Below are 21,014 nucleotides of genomic sequence, written 5' to 3' on the forward strand. Positions count from 1 at the left end.
AAGTAGTGTTAGAATAAGTATAGTTTAAAGCTCTAGACAATGGATAATGTTCAATTAACATTGTCCAGCATTACTCCAGCATGCTCATTCTAGTGATCCCTGGGACCATTCATGATATAGTCCTAAAAGTAAAATTAATAGAAATAAGAATCTTACATAGAATCAGTATAATAATTTTGAGCTGGGGATAATGATTGTTGTTGGTAATAGCAGTACAATTTCTACATCAAAAATAAGGAAGATTACTGCAATTAGGAAGAATTGTATAGAAAATGGAATTCTAGCTGAGGATTTTGGGTCAATTCGAGGGGGGATCTTTTTTCTCTGTCTGTAATGTTTTTTTTTTATAATAATGTGGATAATATTATTACGATCGAGGTAATTATTATAATAATTAATGAGATATTTATAATGATATTAATTATTTACTTTGCTTTATTATAATATTTTTAATTGGAAGCTAAATGTACTTTGAATATTTGAATGCGTTCATTTCGATCTTCAGCCGAGAGATCGGGAGAAGCGTGGCGGGCGGCGCTGGCGGAGATGCCGACATTTGCGGCCTGTAATGCCCGCTTATTTTTATGGACATATGCAGACATTTATATAAATATTGCAAAACTAGCACTAACCTGTGTTATAAGAGTACTCTTGCACTCAGTACGAAATTAACACGCTTTTGGTTTACATCTGCTCGCAACTATATTCACAGCTCTGTCTTCATCTAGTCGCGAGGGAACGAAAAACTCGAGCTCGGAGATTTCGGATTGCAAGGAAGCTCACGAAAACCATTGACTTTTAACGGTTTCGTCTGCAGCGTAATCTTGATACAGTGTTGCACATTCGAAACCTCCAAACGATTCCCATCGACACAAAACCCTTTCAAGGATATAAACTTAAGCAGGACGTTACTGGTCAAAACTATGATTAAAATGTTCTATTATCTGTGGCTCTTAACATCGTTTATCAAGCGTATTCATTTGTGTATATAAAGGGCATAGCTTGGATGAATTACAGAAGAACTTTTGCGTGTTATAACACAGGTTAGTGCTCGTTTTGCAATATTTATATAAATGTCTGCATATGTCCATAAAAATAAGAGGGCATTACAGGCCGCAAATATCGGCATCTCCGTCAGCGCCAACCGCCACGCTTCTCCCGATCTCTCGACTGAAGATCGAAATGAACGCACTACTAAGTAAATTATCTTATCTACCTCATCAATAAATTGAAATATAAAGGAATTATCAATATCATGCTGCTGCTTCAAACCCTAAATGATGTGTTGGGGAAAAGTGGTATAGGATGTGTCAGGAAAATCACAATATTGTTTTGACGTCTTGTAAACAAACTTATATGTGAATGACGTCCAGTTACCGTAAAAAAAAATGGGACACCTGGATCCTAAAATACTCGATTCCCTGCAAGGCGTTGTGTGTTGCATAACTCGACGGCGATAAGTGGACTTTAATAGCAAGATTTCCATGGCAATTCCATTGCCGATGAGTGTACATGAAACTGCATAAATGCATTTGTTAAAAATATATCTGGAGCAAACGAACGGAAACAAGTCCTGAGGAAGCAGCGACTCAAGGAGGGCTCGAACAATGAACGCGTGAGAGGGGAAGTGAGCGCACGGAGGGGAAACCGCGACTGCAGCTACCAGCCGTTTGCAGCAGCGCGCACGGCTTAGCTCCGTAAACTCGCTTACAGGCCAATATACAAAGAACCCAAAATATGTCAACTAGCACTAATCTATATACAGGGTGTCTCATAAGTAATAGCGCAAACTGACACAGGTGAAAGTACACGATAATAGAAGCAAAAAAGTCTTAGGGTCTGCAAACGAGCCGTTTTCGAGATAATCGCGAATGTGTGGTTACAAGCCGCCTCTGACTTGTTTGTAAACGTCGTCCTAGTTGGTAAAATGCTAATAATGTGTGGTTAGAAGCCGTCACTGATTGAATTTTGTAAACACCGAGTGCTTTACTTCTCGCGCGGTCCGAGGTTTGCTCCTTATTTACAAAACAGAACATTTCCGAGGTGGCGTTGTAATCAAACAGGATGGATACAATCAGTACAGAGAATTGTACATGCTTCTAACCACACATTCGCACACACTATTAGTATTTTACCACCAACTAGGATGACGTTTACAAACAATGAAGTCAGTGGCGGCTTGTAATCACACATTCGCGATTATCTCGAAAACGGCTCGTTTGCAGACCCATGTTTACTGAGACTTTTTTCGCTTCTATTACCGTGTACTTTCACCTGAGTCAGTTTGCGCTATTACTTTTGAGACACCCTGTATACAGTGCACTGTTGTTAATTCAACGCCATGGGCACACGAAAAAAGTCAGAATTATCCAACATTCGTATTAACAAAAACATGACGTCATTAAATATGATTTGAAGGTTAAGAAACTTCAGTTCGAATATAAAAGAATCCGCTGTGTAGATTTTTTTTATAATTCAGCAACAGACTACCTCCGTGGCTAGGACAGCACGCTACGACGCCAGAGATTCCGGGTTCGAATCCAGGCGTGGGCATGGATGTTCCTTGTGAGAGTTGCTTCACCAGTTTCATCATATCACCAGTCCAGTGTTGAATTCAGCACATTCCTCCGGGGAAGGGGGATATTAAAACTTTGCGAGAGGTGTCACAACCATCAAATTATAATACTAATACACAATACTAATTGATTGATTGATTGATTTTACTTCGCTTCTTGCGCCACTGTTGGCTAATTTGCGAAGATGGGGATGAGTGATATGTTGAAACTGATGAATGGACACACACAAACATCCATGCCCAGGCCAGGATTCGAACCCGGGACCCCTGGCGTCGTAGCGCGATGTGCTAACCACTCCGCCCCGGAGGCGGCTAAACAATACTGATATTTCAAATCGAACCTTACTTCTAATATGTAATTAAATTAAGTTGGTTGGTTGGTGTTTTAAGTCCACTTTGTGCACAGACAGGCTAATCGGGACTGGACCTACAGTTTAAAGTGGGATGCGAACCACTATGTGCCTCCACCGAGTATCGAACCCGGGACCCCTTGATTACAAGGCGAAGACGTTACCACTGCGCCATCGGGGATACCCTAATTAAATTAAGTGAAAAAGGCATAATAATAACTATCATTTTAAGAATGGGATTTTGAGAAGCAATAAAAATAATATTATTGCATGAAATAATTTACATTTACAGTAAACTAAGGCGTCTAGGGTACAGCATATCTGTGAATGACACCATTTGACACTTTCTATCCCTCAGTTGATAACTTCACACAAGCTTGAAGTGAAGTGCATCCTATTTCCATTCTATTTCTTAATTTAGCGGTTATCAAAATACACGATTATTTAAATTCGTTCATTAGTTTTACTAAGGAACCGCGGTGGTCTTATCGGTAGGGCGTCTGAGTGCCACGCGGGAGATCCGGGTTCGATCTAAGGTCGGATCTTTTACGCATAAAGCGGCTCTGGGGCTCACCATGCTTCAAATCAATGGGTACCTGGGGGATGATGGCGGCCGGAGCATGGTGCTGATCACATCATATCCAAAATGGCCGAGAATATGTGCCTTTCCAAGCCCTAAATGTGCCTTCATGGCACGGTGCTATATGCACGGGGAACTTTACCATTAGTTTTACTTTAATTGTAAAGAGCACTGTATCAGTGATTATTACTAAGTAAGTTCTGCACTAAATTAAAGTGAATGAAAAGGCCAATGTGAACATGGTTGCCAAATTTATTAGCATCAGATTCGACATTAGGGTTGTTAAAGGACCAGGAATTTTCAATAAACTAAATTCCGGTCCAGGTGAGAAAATCAGCAAGCGTAAATGGTTTCTGGACCGTAAAGAACCTTTTTATCTGTATTTCAATTCGATCCAGGAAGCCTTTTACCAGATCAATTTAAATTCGGTCCCGGAACCCCTTATCCGGGTCAATTTAAATACGGTCCAGGAACCTTTTATCTAGAAAAATTTAAATACGGTCCAGGAACCTTTTTTCTAGAAAAATTTAAATACGGTCCACGAACCTTTTTTCTAGAAAAATTTAAATACGGTCCAGGAACCTTTTTTCTAGAAAAATTTAAATACGGTCCAGGAACCTTTTTTCTAGAAAAATTTAAATACGGTCCAGGAACCTTTTTTCTAGAAAAATTTAAATACGGTCCAGGAACCTTTTTTCTAGAAAAATTTAAATACGGTCCAGGAACCTTTTTTCTAGAAAAATTTAAATACGGTCCAGGAACCCTTTTTCTAGAAAAATTTAAATACGGTCCAGGAACATTTTTTCTAGAAAAATTTAAATACGGTCCAGGAACCTTTTTTCTAGAAAAATTTAAATACGGTCCAGGAACATTTTTTCTAGAAAAATTTAAATACGGTCCAGGAACACTTTTTCTAGAAAAATTTAAATACGGTCCAGGAACTTTTTTCTAGAAAAATTTAAATACGGTGCAGGAACACTTTTTCTAGAAAAATTTAAATACGGTCCAGGAACGTTTTTTTTTCGGCTCAATTTATATTCGGTCCATGAACTTTTTTCAATGATACAATACGCAACTTGGACCGAATTTAAATTGTGCGAGAAAAAAGGTTCCGGTCCTGCAACGGAACCCATTAGAATTTATGGGTTCCTGGCCCCTTAACAACCCTGCATTAAATTCCTTAAAGGGTACTTTTATCACCGTTGGTATGATGCATTAAAATGCATGAACGGAACAAATCACACACGACCGTTTCAAAGAACTCAAACTACACGTTTAAGTGTGTGTGAATAAGTGCATCAACCTTAATTGCATGCATTTGGCATCTGTAGTAATATAGACTACCATAAAAACACGGAAATTAAAATTCTTAATGGCGCCGTTATCATAATTCAGCAGATTACAGTTAGATAAAACAAAACTGTAAAAACGAATTTGAATGTTTAATGCATGTTAATTCTATTGCCCGTTTTAACAATGAATTTTATGATGCAATTAAGATTTTATTCAGAGTCGAGGAGCAACGTTAAAGCGTTCATTTTTGTTAATTCCATTAACATTGCATCGAATCCTGGTAGGCGTAGCTCAAAACTAACTCGCTTAGCTGTTGAGAGCACCACTGGCCCAGTAGAAGAGGTACATAAGTAACAAAAATGGCAACACTACACTTGGCATCTAGCCCCCTAAAAATGACCATTGATTATGGTCATTATCCACATTGATAATTCCAGGCCCCATTCGGAAAAAAAAAATCCTGTGTAGGCTAGTGTCAATGGGCGAGTGGTCAGTACAGTACGAAAGAATGATTTGGTTTAGTTTTACATCGCGTTTCTGCCAATTTTCACAAATCGCAACGATGAGAATGAGTGATGATATGATGAAATTGATGAAGGGACACTCGCAAAGAACACCCAAACTCAGGATTTGAATTGAAATACAGCGAAAAGCAAGAAAAGGCAATAACAGACTATTTTTTTTTTATTTCAAAAGCGCGCTAAGTGGTCGACTTTCCATCTCGTCACCGAAGTTATCGGGGTTCGAATCCCGGCCTCGGCATGGTTGTTCTTTGTTAGTGTTCTCCTCATCAGCTTCGTTCTCATGGCCGAGATTGGCAAAAGGGGCATAAAAGTTACGCTAAATAACAAAAATACGTTTACTTTGCGACTCGCACAATTCAGAAGTATAACAAGATATTCCAAAAACAAAACCTGTTTTCTTACAAATAAAGATTGTGGTATTGCCATCGTGTTTGACAGGGCTTCGATTTTATCTAATCTTGTCCATCCTTATCGTTGTTAGCCAGTAGAGGAAAAACGATTTATGAAGATAAAACGAAAAAAAAAATCATACGGTTTAGCGTTTCGCAAACTGATGGAGGAGAATTTTGGCAACGAAGAAAAACCTGTTTTTTTTTGTCTCCAACCTTCACCCTTCAAAATGCTTGAATTTGAAACTCCGATGAATATTTACTAATACTTGTAATTATCAGTTCTTTATAATTAATGAAATGTGTTGCCATGGAAACTGGGACGTCGCCAGTGAACTTTGTTCCACTGGGATCTGCTTCGTGATCGTAGATGCTAAGATTACCCTGCCCCATCACTATCTCTTTCTGTGTGTCTTGAACTTACGTCCCATATTTCTTTTCTTCATTCTCCCTCTATCATTCTTTCTTTTCTTCATTCTCCCTCTATCATTTTTGTTCTGTTTTCTCCCTTTTCTCGTATGCTGTATTACCCTTTTGTTCTCCTCCTCTTCTTTCTCTCTTTCATTCATACTTCCACTATTTTCTTCTGAATCTCTTTGTTTTCTCCTCTTTCTCGTTCTGTTTACTCACATTTTCTCTCCCCTTCTTTTCCTATATTTTTCTTTTCCGTACTCTCTATTCTTGTTACTCATCTTCCTTTCTCTATATTCTTGTTACTCTTTCTTCCCTTCCCTCTATTCTTGTTATTCTTCTTCCTTTCTTTTCTTGTCTTTCTTTCTCTCTCTCTTTTGTTGTTACTCTTTCTTTCCTTCCCTATTTTCTTGTTATTCTTCTTTCTTTCTCTCTTTTCTTGTTTCTTACTTCCTTTCTCTATTTTCTTGTTTTGCTAATTTCTTTATTTTTCTCTCTTTTCTCCTCTGCTATTAACTCTATTTTCTGTTGATCTCTCCATTTTTATCTCTTATTACTTTCGTTTCTTTCTTGTTCTCTTTATATTTTATCTTTCTTTTCTTTATGTTTGTTTGTTTCTTTTTCTTCCTCTTTATCCCTCTGTGTGCATGCCTACGTGTGTCTTCTTGTTCTGGTATGAATGATTCTGAGGAAAGCCTACTTCACGAAACAGGCACCTATCTAGAAATATATTTCGGAGGGCTCCGGAATCAATGTCTCAAAAATAATAATAATATAAATGTTTAAATAAATATAATTAAATTATAACGTAATAATCCACAAATAATGGAAATACATTAATATAAAAGAACTTCCAAATCCCAGACACTAGCTATCATTTTCCAGACAGGAACTTGACAATCAGGAATGCAGTCAGATATTACCTAAGCTTTACTGGGTCACCAAAAGGTGTAAACATGTAAGTAAACAGGTGTAACCCAGGAAGAAGCTACAAGTGACTGAAGCTACACGTTACGATAATTATATTAAAATATAAATAAAGTATGTAATTACTGTATTATTAATATTGCATCAATAGGTAAAAAGACACTACAACAATAGAGATATAACAGCACGTATTCATTATCTAGCTTACGTGTAGTTAAGACCGCCAAAATTTGTATGGTCCCAATATATTCTTTGTCTTCCAATAAGTTCAGAGGAAATAAATAAGCATCGATTATACAACAAATGCCGAAGAAGTACATTTTCATTATTTAATGTATGTATTTGCTAAGTCTTTCGGCACGGGTCCGGACCTCTGGAACCCCCCCCCCTAAATAGGCCTTGTCCACGAAGGGTTGGAGCCCATCCTGCATAGAAATTAAGTTATTAAAATGAAACTTAATTTTCGCCCGATATTCACTTTCCAAGGGTAGGCCTTCCTGATGAATTCGGATGGAGGCATGGGCGTCCGGAAGGGGGGGCAAGGGAGGCCATGCCCCCTCCCCCTGGAAAATGAAAGTCAACCAAAAAATATGTATTTCACACATAATTTCATTTTAGCCACAATAATGTGTGTTAATTATTGTATGAACACCATAAATTCAAATTTAAGCAATGTTTTTCAGGGAACAACACTATTTTTGCGGAAAATTTGCCTTCGTTTACCCCCTCTGGAAAAATATACCTTTCTTGCCCCTCCCTGGAAAAAATCCTGCGGACGTCCATGGATGGAGGGAAGATTTTGTAGCCATCAAAAACTATACCCCTCGTCCATCTTAACATAGTTGTTAGAAAGCCACACGCAGAAACCTTTGAAAGCATGCACCTTGCACTTACCTTGGTATATGGACATTTCGGCTGACCCTTGCCTGTCTTTGGAGTGTGGAGCTGGGAGATAATGGACTCGCCCTGTTTTCTTTGTCCCTGGCGTAAGTCTGAAAAAAGCCAAACGAGAATTCCCCATTAATGCACAGCAAACAATAAACAATACAAATTTTTATTGCTTGCGAACGAGCAATGAAAGATGTAATCACGAGTTTGCCATTGAGAACCCGAAAAAGACCGTAACCGTTCGCTTCCCACATTACGAAGCAAATTCCGTCGAGCGCTTTCGAGCCTGACTTCTTTTAACGGCTTGGCACGTAAACACGTACGCATGAAAAGCAAACACACACTCGCGGTTCCCAGTCACAATGGAAAGTTAGTGTTTTATGAAAGAGAAGCGAACGGCCACGTGATACGGTAGGCGATAGGAATGGAAGGATTTTTTGTGCAGCAAGTGGAGCGACATTAAGAAATCCTTGGAAGAAAGTGTCGCAATGCTTTGCTGAGTCGTGGTTGGAGATCAACGACAGTAAAGGGTTACTTTTTCGGTAAACATCTCTTCCTTTGTTGACTAACGAGGTTCTGGCGCCTGGGCCTGACGCCAGGATAAGCCTCTGTAGGAATTGTGTTGTGCACTATGTGAATTAAGTTTTTTTTTTTGGGGGGGGGGGTGCCCGCTCAGTGGCGTATCTTTGATTTCATTTTGGGAGGTCTTTTCTTGGATATGCAAATTTCCTATGTTACAAGTCAATAAACTAAACTATTGCCATGGCGGATCCAAATACCTTAGAACATTAGTTCTAACTTAGGTCATTAAATCTTATGATGACATCTAAACGTAATTTAGAAATAGTATATATACCCTGTCCCAGCTATCTGTGGAGCAGACGAACAATTCTATGCGCAAGTAGTGACGCGAGACAGCTCCACCAATGAACAGCGAGACGAATGGAGGGGGGAGGCGACTGGATTTACCAGATTTCTCTGCTTCGCATTGGCTTTGCCCACTTAATTTCCCTCCTCCTTCTCCGCAGCTATGCACGGCCCTGCTCCACAGTTAGATGGGACGGGGTATAGACCTGACATTTACATTCTAAGAAAACCCGAACTTGTACACAAAAGTGCTATCAAACTAGTAATAACGAAAACGTGATCAAATTTAAACTAAATGTCCATCTAACACTACCTACAAGTTTCACGTGAACACTTTTAATACACGTAAAATATCAGTACTGAAAAGTTAAGTGCAAAACAGCCTGCTGCTGTCTCGGCTCGGTGAGGCTGATCAGTTGCAGAATGGTGTCCTATAATGAGCAATTCTACATACTTTTCGGCTGGGAAGTCTTTGATGACTGAACCATTAATGGCCACGTATGCGTTTGCTACATAGATAATTCTAAACATATAGTATATGATTTCAATTCAATTTTCTTTGAAGGAAATAAAAACATCCCTGTCAGGGATAAAAAATATTTTTCTCTTGCCGGGGATAATTTGTGTGTGGGGGGGGGGGGTACCGTTCCCTCCGTTAATTCGCACACTTGTGACTGTCCATCCATCTCATCTATCCTGGTGTAGCTACAGGAACCAGACATGAGCGCATACGCTCGAAATTACACGGGGGAGGAGGGCATCTTCGAAGGTTCCCCCTATTTTAATCACCATTCATCCCCATCGCCCCGATTGGCCCAAATGCCTTGATTCGCCCTCCTAGTTTTTTATAGTGCGGTAGATGCATTTCGACCGAAAATAAGAAAAACCATACAAGTTTTCTTATTTAATATTTTCCTATAAAAACTTCCATTTGGCCAACCATAAGTCGCCAAACTTGATACTAAATTGGCATGATACTCTGCAGCCTTTCTGGTAGATGAATGTCTTCAGCGGCTGTGTGTCTTTTGGTTGGAGGTTCCAACGGTGACGAAGAATATGTGCATATACGAGGGGGGGGCTGGAAAGTTCGTGAAATCACCCAGAAGGAATACAGCTGGAACAACCATTTTAATACATTTTTCAAGGTATTCCCCCCGAAGCTCAATACACGTTTCACAACAATGTTTCAACATTTGTAACCCTTTCAAATAGAAGGTTTTGTCCTGCCATGCAAACCAGCCCTCCACCTCCTCAACCAGTGCCTCTTCGGACGGAAAATGTGTGCCCTTGAGATATTTTTTGAGGTTTGGAAAGAGGTGATAGTCGGATGGGGCGATATCAGGGGAATAGGGTGGGTGGGGTACACAGGTAAAGCCCAGATCCGCCAGCAATTGCATGGTTTGATGGGCCTTGTGCGAGGGCGCATTGTCCTGGAGAAATTGCACACCACGGCTCACTTTTCCCCGACGTTTTTCCTTCAGAGCCGCCTTCAATTCAATCAAATATTGGGAATAAACAGCAGCACTGATGTTTTCACCCTGTTTAAGATATTTTATGAGGATGACACAGTCCTTATCCCAAAAGACCGATGCCAGAACCTTCCCTGCTGACCTTTGACTTCGGAACTTTTTCGGTCGAGGAGACCCACTGTGGCGCATCTCCATGGGTTGCTTTTTAGTCTGTGGATCATAATGGTGAATACATGTTTCATCTTCAGTCACCAGACAGCGCAAAAAATCATAAGGGTGTTGAAATTTGCGCACGATCTCCCGTGACATCTGCACTCGTGTTCTCTTCTGGTCAGCATTCAGACATTTTGGGTTCCATTTCGCACTGAGCTTCCGTATGTCCAGATACTCTGATATTATGACACCCACACACTCACGCAATATCCCCAGATACGCAGCAATGGTTTTGGTGGATATGCGCTTATTCTCCATGAACATGTCGTGCACTTTGACAATGTTTTCCCTAGTCACTGCACTTGCAGGCCTGCCAGAGCGGGGTTCATCTTCAGTCTCACCATGTCCAGTCCTAAAACGCCTCACCCATTTGGCTACTGTTGTATATCCTGGGGCATGTTCCCCCAAAGTCTCATGCAAAGTTTTATGGATATCCATGGGGGATTTGTCTTGCAACATGAAAAACTTGATGACACTGCGAAGCTCATTCTTCTCAAATTTCCTTAGGTCCTCCGCCATCTCTTCTTACTGAACGTGAAACAAAAAAAATAACAATGACAAAAGGATCATATGCAGGATAAGAGGTTTACAATATATGCTCTTTCTAATGGCTACAACAATTTGTTTCAATTTTTATTTCTTCTGGGTGATTTCATGAACTTTCCAGCCCCCCCTCGTACAGATAAATGTGTACAATTATTACCCTGTATAAATCGAATCACTGTTTTTAGGAATAGGGCTAACAGGAGCGAAAAATGAATATATCTCGCATATATATACGAGTACGGCTGGGCAATTTTAATGCTCGTAGGCCTAGGCCCACATATTAAAATAATTTCTGCAGTACTGTTATAGTATCCCATTTCAACTCGAGCATGTGGAAGGAAAAGAGCTACATGTGAAGATAATATTAAAGTTAGAATCTAGTTCATGATCACCTATTTCCTAAATTAAAGCAAAACCTTGCTAAGGACAGTGACGTTTTGATAAGGACAATGATGTTTTGATTGGAGTTAAGCGTTTCAATTCAGAAAGTGACGATTTTCTGAAGTACGAAAATCTACAATCTCTCGCCGCCCAGTACTCTTGTGATATGGTCAGTTTATAGTCCGAATTAAAGCTGATGCCTAAAGTTATGGCACGCTACGAGGCAGAAAGAAAATTCAAAATACGAACCCTTCAGCAGCTGCTTGCAATGGTTGAAACGTTCAATATTGCCTTTCACGAACTTTTTAAGCTTTGTGTTATTCCAATGTGCATAGTCCATCAACAAACAGCTGGATTTGAAAGAACATTTTTCCAGTTTGCCGCAAATCAAGTGTTACCTTCGTAATCGTAGAGGAAAGGGTCTAACTATGGGGCCCCCCTTTTTATTTTGTCATTTTCGGAGGATAAAAATAATATACCACGCACCTGCCTTTAAAATGCATATCTATGAAATATATACTTAAATTGAATAGTATGCTAAGGTATAGAAGGTCTCAATTTTTTTTTTTTAAAAAAAAGCAATTTCCAAAAAATGGTAAAATGATGTATTTCAAAATTGTGGTCTAAATATGGGCTACTAGTGGCAATATCACAAAAAGCAATTAAAATTTTAAAAAAAACAGTCATTTATCGCTAAAACATTATAAAATTCATATTTGTGAATAATCTGTTGTTTTGAAAATCACGCGGAATGGGAAAAATCGAAATTAAGAAAAACATCCAAATATTTGTTGAAAATGTGATCTCAGCATTAGACCTCATGTCATAGCCCATATTTAGACAATCACGCTATTTTTCTTCTTCAATTTATTTTCGCACTCTGTGGTACATATTTCACAAACAAATCATGGCATTATAAAAGCCCACATTTGTTTTATGCACCGCTAATATCATAACCTATACAAAGCAGATGACAATTCAGAAAACGCTGAGTTAAAACATACCTGCAAAACGTTTTCGGAGGTCGCAATTCTATAAGAGCGTCCAAGGCCGAAACTAACCACCACTTACTCTTGCGAATTGGCGCTGCAACCTTTGTCCTTGACAGATAACCAGTTCCCACAGCCTCTGCCAGGCTGCAGCACCCGGGAGCGCTGATAACTCCAAATCCCATATTTAAACCTTCGCCCATATTTAGACCTTTTCCTCTATTGGCAACTAGAGGTTGAGTGTTCTACCTATTCTCTCAAATGTAACAGTTATTTAGCAAAATAGTCCTGAGCACCCCCCCCCCGCGCAATGTTATCCCCCCGAGAATTTGAAAAACAAAACTGTAGCCTCCCGCTTATATCAGGCTGGCACCGTCACTGCCTGGAAGACCTACTAGGGGGAAACATTACATAGCGTCCTTGGAATGTCCGACTGTCGGCGGACAAGTCAACCACGCAGACCTGAAGACCGGCAGGAGGATAATCCGGACAGGATCTGACCAAGGGGCCAACTACAACATTTTCTCACTAATCCATCGCAAACATTTTCCTGAAGAATCCCAGGAAATCCATTCCTGACACCTTCGTGGAAAAGCTGGCCTTTCCAGAACATTGCCTCACATGATGTATCTTAGCATCCCCTACCTCTTCTTTCATACTCAACTTTAACTATACTGATACCCAGTAAATCTCATATGATTTTTGTAATAGTAGCTTAGTTTTAGTATTGTTATTAGTAGGGCTAGGATTTTTATCACCTAAAAATCACCAAAATATGCAAAATAAAATATGCTCTTATGACCTAAAATTGTACAAAATATGCACTATAATTTGAAAAATATGCCCTTATAACTGGACTGTTTCAAACATCAATATCTAAATGCTGAGATATTTTCACATACGTACTATTTTTAGTTCACTTTATAGGCCTTGAGTTGCAATGCACAATGAATACTTTCTCTAAATTTTCAAATAAAAATGAAAAAGATTTTTCTGCAGTCCAAAAAAATAATAATAATAATACAATACGAGTGAACATGGGAGTAAGAACGCTTCGAAAATGACTGTATTTCTTGAAAAAGCGAAAATAAGCTGAAATATGCCAAAATATGCCCTTAAAAAGCACCTTAATTTATTGAGTTTCTTCATAATATGAATTTCTATATATTTAAAGAACACATCACCCTCACCAGAAAAAGATGCTAAGTCATGAAAATCCTACCCCTAGTCATTAGTTATAATGATAACTAACAACCTGTGGCTCAAGAGTGAGCGTCAGGCCCTACCTACGGACTGCGGGCCTGGAGAGGTGAGAAATCATTCAACCAGTTACGGTGTGACGCGTGGTTACCACGACGAACCCCCAGTCAGGAGTACCCATCCCCCCCATGACCAATGGTGCATCCCCCCAAAAATCATGTCATGCGTCCCCCCCCCCCCAAATCATATCATTCTCGCCATCAAACCATATCGTAATCCCCACAAAGTATTTAATTACGACAGGGTGTCTACCGAAAGTAACTTTTTTCTTAGCTTTACTCAACACTATACTTCATCTGCCCCTTCTCTCTAAACAGAGGTGCCCATCACTCAAGACCGCCACTAAAATCGTTCATCACAATCCCCAAAAAATAGTTTGGATGAATACGTAATAATTTATGTATGTCTATTTGAATGAAATACCATGTTAAACTGTCCATATCTTTTAATTGTTCGATTTTCGAAAAAACTTAAATCTTGCACATTGGTTGGTTAAATGTAGTAAATTAAAATTAAGTAAATATGCACATAAATAGTGTTTGTGAGTGGGGTTATAAAACTCACAATTTGGGTATTTAACACACATTGTTACACAACTAAGATAGAGATAGAAAATTCAACGTCGGCAAACCAAATAACATGCTCTAGCCTTATGACCAATCCAATTATTGTTTCACGAGACATTACAGAACCTTAGCTAGAAATTTTTAAGCTCAGGGCGATAATATAATACGGTTCCTCTTTCAAAGAACTCCCCCCCCCCCCGCAGTTTTCTTGGGGTAAATATAATTATTTTAGTAACCCGTAACAATAATTACGTGGATGTTATCTTCAGTGCAAATTTAACTTGTTAAAGTAAAATTTTCCTGTGACAAGAAGTTAGAAATGCGGATTCGATATATTTTTGTTTAAAGCACCTGCTTTAAATTAAGCAGTATATCAACACTAAGCATTATACTATTTTAAGAAGTGGTGTTATTAATGAATATCGCTTCTGTCTTGTAATGCAACTGTAGCATAAAACTTCACATTCACCTCAGTAAAGCGCCAACCACCATTCTCGCAAGAAAATTTTAACATCCATTTCCTTGCGGAATTTCAAGAATATTAATTTAATGGGGTGTCAATACTTTCTTAGGATCCTGATATATTTAATCTTTTCTAGCTTCTCTTTTGGCACGTTCGGGGTCGAAAACAGTCTCCAAAATTTAATGTTCGAACTCTCTCTCCACTACAGAAATCTATTGACAATCTAAGATTTAACAGTTGTATCAAGAGCTTCCTATCTCCTCCTTTAAATTTAATACTCAATCCTACCACCAAAAATTTCCATGCCAATTTTAGACGTACTGTTGATATTGAAGAGTGAATATTACCTACTCAAAAAAAAAAAAGTAATAATAATTCTCAGTCTCCACACCAGAATTTCCGCAACAGCCCAAGAGAATAGTAATATACAAGAATTGGATACCCCCTCAATTTAATGCTCAATCCCTCCAACTAAAATACCCGCCATAATATAAGACCTAGAGTTGGATACTGTCCCCCCAACCTTTAATTCAGAATCCCCCCCAAGAAAGAACCAACGTGCAATTAAGGCCTAAAATGTAAAAATAGGATATTTCTCCCCTACCCCCTTCGAAAATACCCTTAAACACTTTCTTTTGTTCATCTAATGGATTAAAAACGGTCCATTTAAGGTGTAAAATTTGTAGATATATTTTGGAGAAATATATAATGTTGAATTTTATATTACTTAAAGGGGGAAAATCCCCCCAAAAAATCTCGATGGCGCAACTTGCGCCATAATCCCCCCCCCCCTGCCCCCCTCGTTGTTGTAGATTTTCTATGACGGGTTACCCTCCTCATTCGTAGCTCTCCAATTACCTCACGATGATTGAGATTATACCTTACAAAATTGAAGGGTTACAATGCCCCCCCCCCCAATTTCATCCGCACTATTAGAATATATAAAATATATCACCTGTTGTATGTTGATGTATAGAAGTTGGTTTTTTTAACAATACCGTACGCATTAGCAAAGGAGAAACATAATAACCGCAGTATGTATATGTATTACGCTTCCTGCACATAAGATTGCACGATTATGACCTATATCCATTACATTAACGTCCGATTGTCAAACAAATCAAAACGCAACAACGTCGTAAGAACGAGGATCGTGCACAATATTATTTTAAATTCGAAAGGTTTATGGAAAGTCAAGGTTGTATGATGGAATTTTGAAAGGTCCAACGGCAATCATATTTCTTTCGTTTTTAATGTTATAAGACCACAGAGTGAAATTTTCTCTCGCTCCCACACACCGTCCACTTTCGGCTAATCGCTAAGATGAGGATGGGTAATAAGACGAAATCAATTAAGGGAAGGGACACATGTCCAGGACGGGATTTGAACCCGAGAACTTCGGTGGCGAGACAGAAAGTCTACCATTTTAACTGATCGGCCACCTAACCTCACTGAATACGTATCGTTCTAATAATAACAATAAAAAAAGGAACACAAAAAGTTAAAACAAGCACATACGGACACAACAAACACAAGAGGATAGAAACAATTGTGCTGGGCAGGATACATTGATTGATTGGTTGACTTGGTTTATTTCACTTCGCATTTCTGCCACTTTTGTCTAATCGCGAAGATGAGGATGAGTGATGATAATATGAAATTGATGTAGAGACCCTCCCCAAAACGCCCATGTCCGGGCTGAGATTCGAATTCGTGGCCGGGGTATGAGGGGTGACCCTTTGTGAAGAAAAAAAATAATTAAGTAATGTGAGATTTTTTTGTTTGTTTAGTTTTGCTTATGGTTAGGCGATTGTTCGGGAAAGGAACTACGGACAGAGCCTGGATTGGGTAAGGGTAGAGAGTGAAGTTTCAGTGGAGAAGGAATACGTAGTATTGGTGTAGCCTTTGTGAAGACACTCAAATGTCAACGTCCCTTTCACGCAGTACACGCTAGACTGAATTTTGCAGCGTAGCGAGGCTCTGGCGTCTGAACTTACAGCCAGATGCTGTCAACCCAACATCGCATCTGTGACGTAATTTCCTGCGGTGAATCAGCGCACGGCAGTGTTGTAAGGAACACACAGATTTTATGGAAAATGACAAACTACCAGGCACATTATGTGCTGTACAACAAAGCGAGTAACGCGTCCAGTGGACCAACGATACGAAAGATGATAGAAAAACAACATATTCAAAAGGAATTGGTAATAACGGGTTTAGCCTCCTAGCCTACAAATATTTGCAGATCTGTACGCTAAATTATAGCAATTTTAAGAATCTTTTTACGATTCCATAACGACGGCAATTATCTCTTGACAGAAGAACATCGCAACATGCACACGATACGAACTTCAGTGGGATGACCTTGATAGCATGCCAAGACATGAAGTTGGCTGAAGATACGAGGCAATCCCAAGCGAAGGTCACGACTGCTTGACGCACAATTGTAAAGTGCCTTCCACAACATTCAAAGTATTATGCAGGTAGAAATTCCTAAAAAGTTACCTTCCAAGGTTCTCGTGGAGAATTCCAGTTCCTTTTTGGCAACATGCATAACTTCAGGCGATCGTGAGCGATGGTGAATGTTCCACGTGGCTAAAAAATCATACAAAGAAACCATTCTGTATGAAAGTAGAGCTGCGTTTACGGCTCTGTCTGTCGCGTCGTGACCGGAGCGTGGTGCTGATGACCTCTACCGTGGCCGAGATAGAAAACGTGTGCGTCCTTGCAAGGAATGTCTACAAAATACCGATACCGGATATCGGGATTTCAAAATTATGCGATATCCGTTTCGGATGCAACGGATAATCCAGACATCGTGATTTTTTCTTTATGCTGTAGAATATGTTGTGTATGTATGCTTATATCCATGTAATATGTGTGTACGAGTGTGACAATGTATAAATCTATATATGTATGAATGTAAATGTATGTGTATGTACTTTTTCTATAATCCTATTGTGGTTACACCTATTCTAGGTACATCTAATCTACATATTATGTATTTACGAAGTATGCGATTTTAGACTATACTCTGCAATAATAATGTTGGTTGCGGACCTTCTGGGTAAGTTATATTTACTTTATACGAGCACGTCATTACTCTACATTATATAAACATACTAGGGTTATAGTTATTTCTATATAATATATAAAATAACCCGTGGCTCTACAGCCCGTAAGGGCCTTGGCCTATCTCCCAACTGCCAGTCTCCCTCCCACAATCCTACCTAGAGGTGTGGAGATCTTCAACCAGTGATGGGGTGACGTGTGGTCAACACGTCGAACCCCTAGAATGTAATATATATATATATATATATATATATATATATATATATATATATATATATATATATATATATATATATATATATATATGCATGCTATTTAATTTCACTTTTATTCATATTTATATATGTCTCTGTAATTGGAGATATCTTTTATCTGTACATGGCTAATAAATAAGTAAGTAAATAAATAAATAACATTCGATTGCCCGTCATCTCCGCATTGCCTTTCTACGAAGTCTCACCACAATCCGATGCTTCGAAAGGGCTCTGATTGGGGGTAATTTTATTATGACCACCCTGTATGTCCTTGCTACCAAGTTTTATCTTTACAAGCCTCACAATTTCTTAACGAGAAAGGCTTGCTAAGCAAATTAAGGGCAAGCAATAAGAAAGAAATTGTCGTCATTTACGATACAATAAACTAACACTCGATGCGTCTTATATGCGAAATTAACTTTCTACGTATTAATTCCTGAGATGTCTATTATGACAAAGAAAGTACAGGGTGAATGAGGCTGTAAGGCGACAGGAGAAAGCCATATGACCCATCTGTGATGTCAAATGTCTCTGGTAAACAAGTGATAATGAGAATCTGTCATTCAAAGCGTGGTTATTTTCCTCTGAGGAATGAGGATTAAGCATGTGTATCAGCGGAAAAATCCGTTTCGAGAAAACACGTTAAAAATCTCTCTCTCTTTTTCTGCATATTTTTCATAGACATGTATTTTCAATATATATACGGTTTCCACACGTGACAGGTAATTATGGAACTCAGTAATAGGCTTGTTTGGTGCCGTGAGCGGTGTTCTGTACCTTGGAACACCTGGAGTGCTAAATGGAACACATCCCTTAAAATGTTTCCGCTTACCATTTTTATCTTCGAACAAGTTTTAAGACAAAAGTTTAAAATGGTAATTACGAATTACTTTATTGTGTGTCCCGCCTGTACGTGTCTTTACAATTACAGCCCCTGCGCACGTTAGTGACTGACAACCCCCAACCTCTGCCCACTATATACAACCCCTATGTTATACTGTTGGTGAGAAAAACTATTTATTTTCCTTTTTTTTCGAAACAAATACTATGTTTTGTAAATATCGTTTCTCAATTTCCAAACCGATTTCTGTGGCGGAGTGGTTAGCACAGCGCGCTACGACGCCAGAGGTTCGAATCAGGTCTTGGCATGGTTGTTCTGCGTGAGAGTGTCTTCATCAATTTCATCATATCATCACTCATCGGGCGTGTAAGGGGGTGCCCTGAATGGGCACCCAAAAGTCAACCTCACTTCCACGTAGTACACCCCGGTACCTGCAATGTTGCAGGCCAACGAGGCTCTGGCGCCTTGGCATACGGCCAGTCAAATTCTCTGTAGGGTTATGTGTTGTCTTGTGTTCTGTCCTGCTGAGTGCACTTTTGCAGCCTCAGCTTTTAACCCAAGTAAGACTATTTTAGATCTCCCACATTACAGCTATGCTATAATAGTAATATTTTAGTTATGGAAAGGGGCTAGATCCCGGATAATGTGACGGGTGCAAAATAGCCTAATTGCTGAAGCACCCAAAATTTCAAATAATAATAATAAAAAAAGGTAAGGAGATTTTGGTCCTCAGAGACAAGTGTTGATGGTAGTAGTGACGCATGTGCTGACGTACCTAACATTTTTATTTCAATCCATCAATCATCACTCATCCTCATCGTCGCGATTAGGAAAAAGTTGAATAAAAGCGACGTAAAATAACCTAATTCTATCAATCAATCAATTTTCAGAAGAGGAGACGACGTGGTTTCGACGTCCCGGTTTATTAGGATGAACTTGAGCGAGTTCCTTCCGCAACAAGTTTTTTCCTAAAGAATTTGGACTAGTAACACCTTCTTATTAGGTTGAACTTCTAATCTAAACTACAGTAAAACCTCGTTAATCCGGACAGAAAAAAAGGGAAAAAAGGCAGAAGGCAAGGTTTTAAATGTGTCTTTAAGTCAACAAGAGAACTTCCCACAGAAACGCAGTCAACAACTGATGAAATTCTGTTTCCCGCAGACTTTGTACTGTACTATATAGTGTATTTAGGCCTATGCCCTTTAAATACACCATAATAAACGTGTTTTGTTGCTATAAACTGAGTTCTAATGCACTTTCTACTGTTCTTTAAGGTTATTTCAGTTAATCCGGACTTTCGTTAAACCGGTCAACTTATCCCCCCAATTAGTCCGGATTAACGAAGTTTTACTGTACTTCCATTTTCAGAGCTCTCCAAGCTTTGGAGCATTGCATTGTTGACACTTGACAATGGTGTATTTTCCACGGACGAAGGAAGTGCACCATACTGTCACACTCCCACACGGTGGAACCATGTTCTGGTGCAGCAACACCTGCCTCGTCGTCAAAGAAGGTTTGCAGGCCACAGTCTCACGATGAGCGCGTTCGCACGTTCCCAACAATGAAGCGCAACGCATTGTTATCCGTTCCAGTCCTCTGAATCTCGTGTAGAAGGAATTGGAATAACATCTTTTCCATTATGACACCGCACCGGTTGATAAGCATTGCATCATTCATTGGCAGAAAGATGGTCCCGATATTATTTGTTATCACGAGTGATCATTCTTAAGTTCCAGTGTTGCCAACATTTTTTGTCAGTAATGTGCCTAGAATTAAATAAAAGTTGTTGCACAAAATTACGGTTTCATAACAGATGCTGTAAAAAACTAACTTTTTCCACGTGCTACATTACGATATTAGCAAATCTTATTGTGTCTAATATACGTCCAAATTTTAGAAGTTTTCTCGCCTTCTTCGCATAGCCTTAGAGCAAAATTCATCATCAACATTTGATACATTCTAGGTTTTAATCGCACAACAAAATAAATATCTTCCCTGCTTTTGAGTCAGGAGTGTAAGGAATAAGCAGTTTTTTCAGTAAGAATGGTTGGTTTTCCAACTTTGAAATACGTATATTCGAAATTCCTAGCGCTAACAATATTTGAGTTGTTTTCTAAGCCCACTTTATGCACAGGAAGGCTGATCGAGACTGGATC

The 21,014-nt window shown here is 39.1% G+C and overlaps 1 protein-coding gene across 4 annotated transcripts in view; it reads right to left on the reverse strand.

The window, feature by feature from the left end:
• The window catches only part of LOC145993951 (uncharacterized), a 276,598-nt gene that overhangs the window by 68,617 nt on the left and 186,967 nt on the right, over window positions 1–21,014 (reverse strand). For all 4 annotated transcript variants that reach the window (XR_014442307.1, XM_083129925.1, XM_083129926.1 and 1 more), the window contains exon 3: window positions 7,944–8,041. Coding sequence is in view for 3 of the 4 variants with exons in the window: in XM_083129925.1 (XP_082986051.1) it covers window positions 7,944–8,041 (98 nt within the window). In the remaining variant the exon portion in view is untranslated. The remainder of the gene's footprint in view (window positions 1–7,943; window positions 8,042–21,014) is intronic.

This window comes from Lepisma saccharinum, chromosome 10, assembly GCF_977018435.1.
Source record: "Lepisma saccharinum chromosome 10, izLepSacc3.1, whole genome shotgun sequence".
NCBI lineage: Eukaryota > Metazoa > Arthropoda > Insecta > Zygentoma > Lepismatidae > Lepisma > Lepisma saccharinum.